Source organism: Patagioenas fasciata, chromosome 1 (genome assembly GCF_037038585.1).
Source record: "Patagioenas fasciata isolate bPatFas1 chromosome 1, bPatFas1.hap1, whole genome shotgun sequence".
In the NCBI taxonomy this organism is placed as follows: Eukaryota; Metazoa; Chordata; class Aves; order Columbiformes; family Columbidae; genus Patagioenas; species Patagioenas fasciata.
Genome location: NC_092520.1, coordinates 73,176,125 through 73,188,702, shown reverse-complemented (window position 1 = coordinate 73,188,702; position 12,578 = coordinate 73,176,125). Strand labels below are relative to the sequence as shown.

The following is a 12,578-nucleotide window of genomic DNA, read 5'->3' as shown; positions in this document are numbered from 1 at the left end:
TGTTATGCTGAACCCCACTTGACTCTTATTCCCTTGTTCAAGGCTTCTGACTGGTCATGGACCACAATACTTGACTCTGCCTGTAGACCTGGACTCTTCATGTCATTGTTTGCCTGTTCTGTGGTTGTTCCATTACGTCAGCCACAAAGTTATGCAATATCTAAGAAGATGAAGAAATATCAAAGAAAAAGATCTCCTTGAAGCTCTGTACAGGTGTTTCGTCTATACACCAAAACAATCTACAGAGAATAACACCCATTAATTCCTGTCAGTGAAGCAGGAGTGGGAACTGCACTTGTTCCTCCTCCTAAAAGGCAATATCCCTTGCTCTTGCATGCGTAACCTGCACAGCAGTGGATCTGTTAGTCCTTCCTTTGCCCACCTGTGTCCATACTGCAGTTCTTTCTTGACATTCAGAAATGGCATGGCAATTGCATTGAGAAGGTGTTATACAACTGGATTCACAACAAGAAGGAGGCACACCGGCTATGTTTTCTCCTGAGCATATTTTTTTTTAAATTGTAACTTCCTTTTCTACCCTTGACTCCTTCTGCTGCAAAAAAGCCTTGAAAAGGCTTGGGAAGGACTTGTGTGTTCTGGTGTAGGAGCTGGGAGGACATTATCTGATTGGCAAAATAAGCTAACAGCGGAGTATCTCATTCCAGGCTCCTCATGACCTAGCACCTTTACCATACACAACAGTTGTTAATAGAGAGTGCAAATGAGATTTGTCAACCTCTCTTTGATAAGATCCTTCTGGATACAGCAATATTTTATGTGACTTTCAGTGTGAGGGACTGTGAATACTACAGCAGTGCTTTCCTTGCACTTTTGAGAGACCCCAGTTTGCTTGTGCAGTTCAGTTCAAGGTACAGCATCTATTATAGAGACCTGTTTCTCATGGCATGGCACAAGCACATACCATGAGTTCCACTGAGTGGGCCAAAGATCATCTGTAATAATCTCATAGGAACTGATAGCTAGATGAAAATTACAGTTTCCAAAACAGAAAGGTCTTGCTGTTACTTAATACACTTTTAACACAGAGGAGCATTTGTTACATGTGGCTCTTTGGCAGTAACTTCTTAACCACCTTTTCCTGAAACTCTCGCAGTTAAGAGTTGCTTTCTCAGACTAAGGCTAAATTACTTATGAACACACAAACATAGTTATTTTATTAATGCTTTGGATATTAGTGTGAATGATACCATGGCCCTAAGCAAATTTCTCTTTGGGTTTTAGACTTGTGAAGGAACAATGAGACCAATGATTTTGAAAGGGGTTATTTATTGTAATTCCTATGTTGTGTCTTTGCAGAGCTTACTATTTTTACCAACTAAAACGCAGGGAAATTCTTAAAAGTGGTTTAAAATAATAAACTTGTCTTAAGTCAAGAACAGATCCCATCAACCTATTGGCTCCCACTTCTGTTTTGAAAGGAGCACTGCTGTACCAGCAGCCATTTTCTGTCATGAGTTTCCCATGGGTTTTCACTGTGGGCAATCTGTAAGTTTTGACCAAATCTTAGACTGTGACATTATTGAAATTAACAGCTTCTGGAGGAGTCCTGTGGAACAACATTTACATGCTTGTCATGGTTAAATCCAAGCTAGCAATATAACCACGATAGCCACTTGCTCACTCCCCTGCCACCCACCCCCAAACAGGGGAGAGAACCAAAAGGGAAGGTAGAAACTTGGATTGAGATAAACACAGTTTAATAAAATAACAAAATAGCACTAATATACTACTACTACTACTACTACTACTACTACTACTACTACTACTATATATATGAAATGGAAATAGAGTATAAAATAAGAGATACTCAGTGCGATTCCTCATGAACTGTGTCTGCACTGATCATCCAGTCCCAGGAAGCAGCACCTGATCCCAACAGCTGATCCCAGAGAGAGAAGCGAGAAGAAGGCAGAAAGGCCCAGAGGCCTCTGCAAAATGACAGGATGGCAAAAGGCCAAACTAAAGAAAGTCCCAAACAGAACTCTCTGAATAGGTCTCTGTCCCAGCTCTGAGAAAACCTACCTGGAAGATCCCAGCTCTCCTTAAATATGAAGCATGGCGCTAATGGCATGGATTAATCTTATTGATCAGTCTGGATGTCAGTCAAGCTCTGCCTCATCTATGCCCCCGCTACCCAGCTGCCTCACACCTGTAGGCAGAGCTCAGAGGCCTTGACTCTCAGACCAGAGCAATTTAAAATGTTTAATCTGTTCTGGGGTGTTATCTTATTGTTCTCAAACTAAATCCAAACAATGACCACACTAGCTACAAAAAATAAAGGTTTCTAACTGCAAGAAGAAAATGAACTCATTTTCAGTCAAACCAGCACAATGTTTTACATCTTATATGACAGAGCAACATAAAACCTTGACCTCCTAGGACTAGCTGTTTTCCTCATTCCAGCAGAAGTCATTTAGAAAGAGATGTTTAAAAAAAAAAAAAAATTAAAATCCCCATGCCAGACTGTGTTGGTTTCTTTCCAAGAATTTAAATGGTCTGTAAGAATTTGGGTAATGCATGTACATGGTTTCTTGAATTTATATCAAGAATTTATGTAGGATGAAAATCAAAATACACAGCATCTGTGTGAAGCATGTATGCTTGTCCTGGGGAGTTTTGACACAAGAAGAACCTGCAGCAGTTGTGACTTGGTGCCTGTGGGCTCACCCTGCCGTATGTGCTTCCCCCAGAGGGCATTTGGCTGCCATTGCAGTGCTCCTTGGACTTTGTCTTCTTGGAGCATAACAGCTTTACCACAAATAAATCTGACAATAAAGTAAGCCATTTGAATGTATAGGTGCCTCATGCTTGAGGGGCACCAAGCAGTTTAGCAAAAATGCTTTGCATACAGAATGCTAAGCAAACAGCAGAAATGTAAGCATAAAGGATGGCCTCCCAACAAGGTTTGTTGTGGCTCCATGCAGGGAGGTTTACGTGCATCTGAAGCACTGCAGTCATATGCCTGAATCTAACCTGTCACTTACTGCCTTGTTGCATCACTGTCAGCAGCACATGATGACTACAGGAACCTCACACCGTACTACCCAGAAAGCGGGATGTCATCTAGAAAGTGAAATGTCATCTACACTACCAAAAAAAATGCCTCCACCTCCTTCCTGCCTGGAACAAATGGCATCCTATCACAACTGACTCACTGTTCACTCCAATACAGATCTCTAGAGGGTGGTGGTCAAAATGGCTTTTAAATTTTACTTCATGTCAGTGGTGCTATATCGAAGGATTGCTGTTCCTAACTACTAGAAATACAGACCTAGCTCAGGCTCAGAGCTGCATGGAATCTCTTTGTTTCAGTTTGCACTGTGCCCTCACAGGCACGTGCCAACTCTTTTTTTTCTTTCATCTGGTTGCAAACAGGTTCAAGGCACCTGACTTGTGGAATTACTACCAGAATGATACAGGAAAAAGCAAGAAACCACAGAAAAATCGTAGAATACCAGGTTGGAAGGGACCTCAAGGTTCATCTGGTCCAAACTTTCTTGGCAAAAGCACAGTCTAGACAAGATGGCCCAGCAACCTGTCCAGCTGAATCTTGAAAGTGTCCAATGTTGGGGAATCTACCATGTGTGTACGTGGCAAATCTGCTTAGAAATAAGAGATCTGTCAAAAACATAAAAACACACAGTGACAACCTTTAGGCCATTTTTCATCATAAACCTACAATAGCCATTCTCCTTATTCATTCTGGGATCAGGTGAGGTATGGTGACCAGAGCAGCCTGGCTGGGGGTACGGATTCCTCTATTCTTTTCCAGAGCCGTGGTTAATACTCTGGATCCATTTTAAGGCAACAGCAATGTAATCGAACAGAATATTTGGATTAAATCCCAAATGAGCTCAGCCAAGTCAATTAGAATCCTTTCTATGTCTCATCTGTATTTGGTTCAGTAATAATTTTTATACATGGCATCTGGGAGCAGTGATTAATGATTAGAATGTGCTTTTGAAAGTCTTGAATGAAAGTGGCTAAATCAGTACAATGTCTAAATATTTTAATGAGTTTGTCATTTTTTCTCTCAGTGCCAGTATTTTGTACATTGTAAGGTCTTCAGCACAGCATGAAACTCCAATCCCATTAAATTTTATTGAGCAACTTAAAAAGATGAGTTAAGTTCCAAAAAGAATGAATACTGAAGTATGAGCACAAAGAACAGTTTTGTAAGCCCTGTTGTTTGTCCATGAAGGGATGCCTAGGTGCATATGGAGCCTTCCTTACTCCATTGGTACAGCCTACCCCTTCTTATTAGTCACAAAGAAATAACTACAGGAGCTCTTCTTATTTCTTATGTGACTTGTACTATAGCAGGAGTTCATGTTTGCAAAGGCAAACCTGCATTAGAAAGCACTCCATGTGCCCAAAGCCTGACTTGCAAAAGAGAAATCAAAGGCAAGTGACTTTCTGGCTCTACCACTGAGGCTGCCAGAGGAGCTGTCAGCATTCCCAATATATTAATGGCTTTTGCCATGGGAACGTTTTGTGGCCGGGAATTGGTCTGAGACTACTGAGTCCATGTTAAGCCATCTGGTAGCATGCCGAGCAAATTCAATAGATTTGAGGTCAATAACCTACAGATAAATAGAAGCAGTGCTCCCAAGTTCAAGTGCAATATTTACCTTTAGGAAGACTCTCCGTCTCCTTATATACTTCTAAAATAATGCTGAGCAGGTAACAAAAAGGTGTTTCATAGGCATGAGACTTTCGTAATTGGGCTTCATCTATTTTTAATATTTAAACAAACTTTTCTTATCATTGTTTCTCCTAACCTGTAAGTTCGCGGAACTCATGGGCTTCTTTGCTTCTGATGCTATCCTGTGATACTTAGAGAAACAGCTAAAAATAGTGAAACTCTACTCAGCCCCCTAGGAAAATATTTTGGTAAGCCCAGGCAGCAAGCAAGAAGGCTTGAAAAGGAAAGTAAGACATACCTCTCTGAATCTGAACAAACTTTAGGAAAGAATGGCTTAAGAAATAGACTACATTTAAGCTTTTATTGTATATGAATCAATTTGCCTATCCAATGTAAAACATATGTCATAATCCATTCAGGTAATAGAAACAAGGAAAAATCTATCTCTGTGATCTTGCTGCTTTCTCTGCACCCAGATGTGACCCTGGCAAATGATCAGAGACTTGCTTTACATTTTGTTGGTCAGCAGTATACATCAGTAAGGCTGCCAGGGAGCTGCTGTATTTTCTGCGTGAGTTTCCACCCTGAGACACAAGTATCTGGACCACGTGGTGTCCACAAAACAACAAAAAATCGATTTTATATGGAGTGTTTATAGGTAGCAAAAAAGAATACACCGTGGCTCAGATTATCCAGATACTCGTGATTTTTGGGTACTGTACCCTTATGATGGGTAGTATGATAACAGTAAGGAGGAGGAAAGGGTTAGAAATGAGGGAGCTAATTTTCAGGGATTATGCACTATTTCAAGTTTTATTTCAAGAGTATTAACACCATCAATATCTGACTTAAGTGATGTGCCCATTGGAAGTTCATTGCCTACAACAAGTAAAAATGAACCATCAGTTTCTGATGACTTTTGCAAACGCTGTCCCACAGTTTTTGGTGTAGTGGCAAAAGTGAGAAAGGACTCTTGTTTGCAGCCCCTTGTATGGATGCTGACAACAACACAACAATAATTTTTTTTTACTTTGGTCATTTTAGGTGCCATTTTATTAGCAAATTTTCTTTTTGTGAGTTGAGGACAACTTCCAGTCTGTCTTTACAAAATCATGGCTAACTACACAGATATCAGTTCTGTGAATTACAGTTGTGGGGTGTTTGTTTGTTTGTTTGTTTTTTTGTTTTCCTCATGGTTTATACAACATTTATTAAATAAATAAATTTAAAGGGGGGAAAAAACCCAAACCAGACCAAAAAAAATATCCACCAGCAACAACTCCGAGCTATTTCTGTCATGATGAGTACAATGAGCAAGAACACATATGCAGGTTGGTGCCCTCATCTTTCAGTCCTTTCTTGAGAAAATCTACTGCTATATAACCCAGGGCAAAGCTGGGTAATAGCTTGCCCATAAGGAAAACATAAAACATCACATGCTTCAGTGTGGCTTTGGAAACCTCCCCTTTCCTATGTACTTTATGTTCTGTTCACTGATGAGCTCATGTAACCAGATACTATGCCATACCCTGGAATCTAACTGTGCCAATGTAGCAAGCAAATGGCTGTCCCAGTGCAGTCACTGTATTCAAAACCTTACAAAAGACAAAAACCAATCTAACCAAACAAAAAGCAACCACCCAAACTCCTGATTTCTGTTACAGTATTCTGAGGACTTTTTCAAGAGAACTATTTTCCAACAGAGAGAACTGGAGCACATATAAAAAATCAAGTCAGTATATTTTGGTCAAGGCTGAAATGAACTTTGATGTTTGCCCTTGACCCCAACACTGAGTCTTTTCACTAACTTCAATTGCATTCTGATTTCTTCACCCTGTTTCTGATCTGTTAAATGTGAAGGGAAGATCACACTTAGCACTTAAGGTTTTTTAAGGATAAAATATATGTGGTAAGTATTGCATATTTAATAGGAAATTGAATCATAAAGTGGTTGTAAAATACTTTTGACTGCATAGAACTAGCTAAGAGTTCCCACTAGGAGAGTATTACTTAGGTCATGGTTCTTATTTGGATCATGGTGCATATGGGAAACTCATCATCATGTATTCAGAAATGCTGTAATTTACTGGAGCAATTCTGTTGGTCTGGTGTGTTCTGTATTTGGTCAGACTGCTCATCTAGGTTTGCATACATTGTCTGTAGTCTAGTTTGGTATGAAAGAAGCATGCTTAACAGGCTGGTGAAAGTGAGGCACCCTCATGAGATTACTCAGAAAAAGCAGTGCGTACTTTCTAGCACGTTTGGAAAAGGCCTGGAGTAGAAAAAGCAGAGCTTTGGCCTACCTTTCCAAGAATTCTCAATGTCAAGTGAAGCCTAGAGCTAGAAAATCATTTTAATACTAGCCAGCCTGTGATATGCATACAGCTGGTATTTTATAGGGCATTAAATATTTTTGCCATATTTGTAGTCATTTTCCTTTGTTGGTGCCAATGCAAATACATGCTTCATTTTCTGGTCTTTGTTACTTACTCCCGACTAGCTCCCTGTTTTATAACTTTCCTTCCCCCAGTCTGCAGTTCTTGGGGGCATCTCATTTTTTACTTATTTTTCCTCTTGATATTTCACTGATTTGTTTTCCACAACATTTAGAGCCTTTTCAAGTTATTGGTTTCATCTGTTCTTTCTTTCTGTTCTCTTTCTTTCTGGTCTGTAGTCACTTTTCATCACTTCCATTCATTTATTATGCTTTTTCTTATTAACTTTGTTTTCTATTTTTGCCTTGTGGAATCTGTATTTATGCCCTAACCTCTCTCATTTTGTATTTTTCTACTCTGTCTAAAGAAAATACAGTTACAAGATAAAAGGGCATTTCTGTCTCATACATTCCTTTCCCAGGAGACCAGGATTGTTCCATGCTGAGGTCAATTATATACCAAATTTTCAAGCCCAGTTTTGAATCCCTGAATCAGAAAGAACAAATCTCAAGTATGATTTTTTTTTTTAATGATTTAAGAATTATTTTGAGATAGTAATCTCAGATAATTAGTTGGTTAGTGATTGATTAATTCGGGTAAAGGAAAACAAATGGAAACTAAGGGATGTAGGAGTCGTTACATTTATACCGTCCTAAAATTACATTTGGCCCTTTGAAGGCAACTGTGAGGCTGATGTGGGCCCCATTGAAAATTAGTCTGACACCCCTGATCTAGAGGAAAAATAGCCAAGAAAGCTGTTGCTAAGTAGCTGTCATTTCTCTCGTGTCCACATGGACACTTGCCTTCTAATTTCATTAAGTTTTGGATGGAAACTATTTTGCTACTGTGAAGAGTTTGAAGCTCTGGTGCAAGCATTTTATTTTAACCTACTGAAATGGATAGCTTTGTGTCCCTAATCTAGCCCTCAGAAGGGCCAAAACATCTACATTTCTGCTAATTCAGCAAACTTCATCTCTACGTGTGTACTGAAATGAGTGTACCTGAACGCACTTAGTAACCTCCCTTATTTATGTACTTTTAAGCCCACAAACTCGAGACATTCATTCGAAAAGCGCATTATAAAACTCCCTGACATTTCATCCTTTCTCTTAGCTGGTGTGTTACGAATTCTTCTGTCCTATAGACAGAGGTGAAGACTAGAAGGAGCCACTCTTTGAAACTATGCAGAAGGCAGAGGCAGCAGCATACTCAGCATCTCCAGTCTCAGGCAGCTTAAACGTCAGCCCTCTTCTTGTAAGGCGTAGACAAGAGCAGCGCAGCCATCACCTCTTGTTGTGTAAGATTATAGGGGCAGAAAGCAAAGAACCGTTCCCATTCCCTGATAGGGTGGATGGGAGAGGGAACTCTTTGAAACACACAGAAATAGCAAGCCTGGCAGTCCTGCCACCGGTGCAATTGTTTTTCCTCAGTGCTGGACTTACTAACCATGGGGCTGACAGTTGCATGGGAGGGTCAGCATGAAATATGAAGTGCGTGGAGCCCTTATACAACATCCTTGCCAAGACTTGCCTGATAACTTCCAACCTACAGGCATAACAACAGTGCCTTGTGACACAGGGTAAAAATATATCTGAAAATCCCCCGTCGCTCCCTTTAAAAAAAAGTGTCAAAAAGGAGTATGGAGAATTTGAGAAGAGCTCAGCCAGGACTGCTGAGCATGTCTTCTCAGAGGTGAGGTCCCCTTCTGTTCATACCTCCTGATTGGGAGCCAGCACACACCTCCAGCTCCTTTCCTATTACATGAAGGCACACAGAAATGTTTTCTTTAATTTGTTATTTGAAAAAATAGACTGATAACTCCATATAACCATGGGAACAGGCTGTAATGATACCTCCATCTGCTGCATTTGAGTGTCAGTTATCCAGAGCTTGACCCTTCCCCAGAACAGCAAAGTTCACATATGCAAGCAAATAAGAGAAAACTCTTGTAGATTTATCCAAGAGAAACTGTCTTGTAATTCTTAGCAGGGTAATCATTATGCTGATAACAAAAACTTCAGAAATTAAGAAGTCCTTAGGATAATGATACAGAAATAGCTGTGTTGGCAGATATGTCACTTCAGGTTCTCTATATAGCAGACATTACACTTCTGAAAATACGTAATCTAAGGTGAGGAAGCATTCAGGCTGGATGAGAAGATGAAACAAACTCTGGAATTTGAATAGTAAATAATATAGTACAGGAATGACATGTAGCCCATGTTAAATTTGGGAAGCACAGTTTTCAGAAGTCTGTTGTAATTGCAACCTTGCTGAATAGTGGTTTATTTTCTGTGTATTTGAGCAATAAGATGATTTATTAATCACTCGCATCTATATTTAAGTTGATACGTTTGGGGTTATTTTTAGGTGTGAGCACCTAGACTTATATTAGGGATGTACATGTAATATGCATATTTAACGACTGACATTGTCTTAGAAATAGCGAAAATATTTTAAAAAGGCAACAGTTACTGTTTTATTTGAGGAGAAACTTGGAAAGCACATAATGTTTCTCTTTCTTATAGGATAAAAGTCCTGTGATTGGCTTTTTTAATTTTGTCATAGCGAAAGAAAAATACAACAGCTGAGATTTTGTTAAGAACAGAACACAGCTGCCAAAATTCAGTTCTGATCAATCTGGAATCAGCTAGCTAACTTAAGATCTAGCTCCCCTCACTCATCAGGTACATGTAATTTAGAACTGTTAGCAAAAAAACTTTGAGAATTCAGGTTCTGAAATGTATTGAGTTGCCCAATGCTAGTAATGATGACTGAAGATACTGGTATCTCCCTTTTGTGTGTCATCATATTATTCAGTTGTCACAACCTATCCAACTGTATTTCTTGTGCTTCTGGTTATCTGAAAACATGACATAATGTTGAAAGAATTCAGAATTATGGTGATTCTCCCTCTGCTCCACACGGCCTAGGAAACTGATTTACTATCACCAATGTTTGAAGGAGATGGAAGGAAATTGTATTAAATGTAAGGGAGAAAGTACATGAAAAGGGAAAGTGTCATCTGTGTTACGAAAGAGTGAAAAATCTAATGTACATCTCTGTGCAGTCATTAGTGTAGCCTTAGTAATACATGAAACATTTTCAGAACTGCAAGCACTGGAGTTTTATTGGCACCACCACAAATGCACATACAAGGACTCGCTTGTAAATGTCAGTGTCTTTTCTGGGAAATAGCCTACATCTGCAGATATTTTAAAGAGCGCTGACAGAAGAAGGTTGTTGCTGAAAACTTCATCTATAATACGGAAGTGCCAGATCCTCAAATAAGTGCAACAGTAGACAGAATGCTTTGATTCATGCTGATCCTCCTCTCTTGTTGTATTCAAGGAGAAATGAACCTAAAAATTTAAAATGAATCCCGGAATAGAGTTTATGTGGAGGAAAAAATTTTATTTCTTTCTGATTTGTGTCAAGACTGTGGTAAGACTAGAGAGATGCTTAAGTATTAAAATGTTAATGGACACAAAGGATCAAAATTCATAGGTAATTAAAAGAATCCTGTTGCATCTGGTTCTCACTTCAGGCACATAAAAGTTTCCTGATCAAACATCTCCCAGAATATGTGTTTTCCAAAGTGTGTTTTCCAAACTGTGCTAAGACTGTGTTTGTGTTGACAGAGGTACTGCCCTTGAGAGGTGCTGAAAGGTCCCTTGGACTTGAAGAATATCCTGAATTTCCACTATCTTTGGCAAGAGAAGATAATACTCAGCACCAGGTAGGAAGTAAAAGACACCTGATTTACCATACAAAAAATGAAAAATCTTGAGATATACAAAAGGGGCTTGCAATCCAAAGTCTTGCAAGGCCTTATTAATTCAAAATTCATTGTTCCTTAGGTGAAAACTCTTAGGGACATGTCTGTCATCAAGCCCCAAATTAAATATACATTATGATAATCTGATTGTATCCGTAATAGATTACTCTCTAGGCCTTGCATATATTCATGATGGTGCCAATTATTCCTTTTAATTCCTCTACGTATTTTAATTTAGTAGTCTGTTAGCAGAAATGCAATAATTGGGCTATAGAGGTGTAAAATTACTGAATTTTACCCTTTCTACTCTTTTTATCCTGTGTATGTGACACACCTAGTATCACTGCTGACATTTATAGTAGTTATGGCATATTGCTCCAGATATTGGAACATCTCCAGCAGGGAAGCTTGTTGCAGATCTGATCCTATTCCTAGTAAAGGATGTGGAATTGCACCAATATAAATACTGATACAAGTTCTCTCAAATATGGGCATCTGACAGACAGCAAATATTTCTTTTGTTTGTGGATGGAAGTAAAGTTCAAGATGGTGTTAGGATTTCTGAATCTAGGTTTGGTTCTGTGTCTTTGAGAATCATCTCTCACAAAGTATGAAATATGTACCAGGTATAAAGAGGATTTGGGAGCCTGGAAGGGAGTAAGTAGCACAGAACATATTTAAAGCACTGGCAGTCAGTCAGCTAATGACAAATCATGTTTAGGTGTTAACAAAAGCCCTTTGGATATGGACTAGCTAGGATGCAGTTAATCTACCAGTAGTTCTATACTTTACTGTGGAACCAAGGTGCTGAGATCCCAAAGCAGAAATGGATTTTCAGAAAGGTAGTTACATACGGTTGGAAGCACAATGTGGTAAAGAGTTAGCTGGACAAACACCCCCTCAGTTTTTTGCTGGTGAGAGAAAGAAATACATAATCTAACAAGTGGAAAATGATGTTGTTTAAATTATTAATGTGTATGTATCAAAGAAGTGTGGTAGCTCTTTAGCAAAGGATGTGAACTGGACACACAGGCCTCAGATGGTCCTGACTGACACCTTAAATTCTGCAAGCCAAGCTGAAAGTCCATGTAGTGTCAGCTCTTGCAATGAGGTGGGAGGGCAGAGCCGGAGGAGGGGACACAGCAGAGCTGAATGACAGTGTATCAAAAGCTGAAATCAGACACAAAGGGAGCAGAGCAGAGCAAGCAGCTGTCTGATACTGAGAGAAGTCGGTGTTGTTTTTGTTTGGTTGGGTTTGTTGGGGTTTTTTTGGGGGGGAGGGGAGTTGTTTGGTTTTTGTTTGTTTGTTGTTTTTTTGCCTACTAGCATGAACACCAAATGTCGAAGACTTTAATGTAGGAGTTGTTGTCTGTGGCCACTCCCATGTTCCTGAATGTGCAAGTAAATACTAATTAACAATAAATGCTTGAGACCTGAAAGTAAACTGGTGTGACTCTTTAGTTAGTAGTGATTCTTTGGTAAGTAGCTGATACTTTGCCTCTTCATAGTAGAGACAGTGGAGGAAATGTTGGTGTCTGTCCTGCAGTCTGGCCACTCTTCATAGTCCTTCCAAACAGTCTGTGGAACAAAAGGTCGGGCCTGTAAATAAGAAAGCTGCTTTTGCATATACTCACTACTTGATAAAAATAAACAAAGCCTGTTCCCACTTAATTTTTGCCACAGAAGACTTATAGGTGTT

The 12,578-nt window shown here is 39.4% G+C and overlaps 1 protein-coding gene across 1 annotated transcript in view; it reads left to right on the top strand.

The window, feature by feature from the left end:
- The first annotated feature begins 9,871 nt into the window (after window positions 1-9,871).
- Window positions 9,872-12,578, top strand: part of LOC139828259 (uncharacterized) — a 96,511-nt gene continuing 93,804 nt past the window's right edge. The window contains exons 1-2 of the mRNA XM_071810062.1: window positions 9,872-9,887; window positions 10,759-10,840. Of these exons, the coding sequence (XP_071666163.1) occupies window positions 9,872-9,887; window positions 10,759-10,840 (98 nt within the window). The remainder of the gene's footprint in view (window positions 9,888-10,758; window positions 10,841-12,578) is intronic.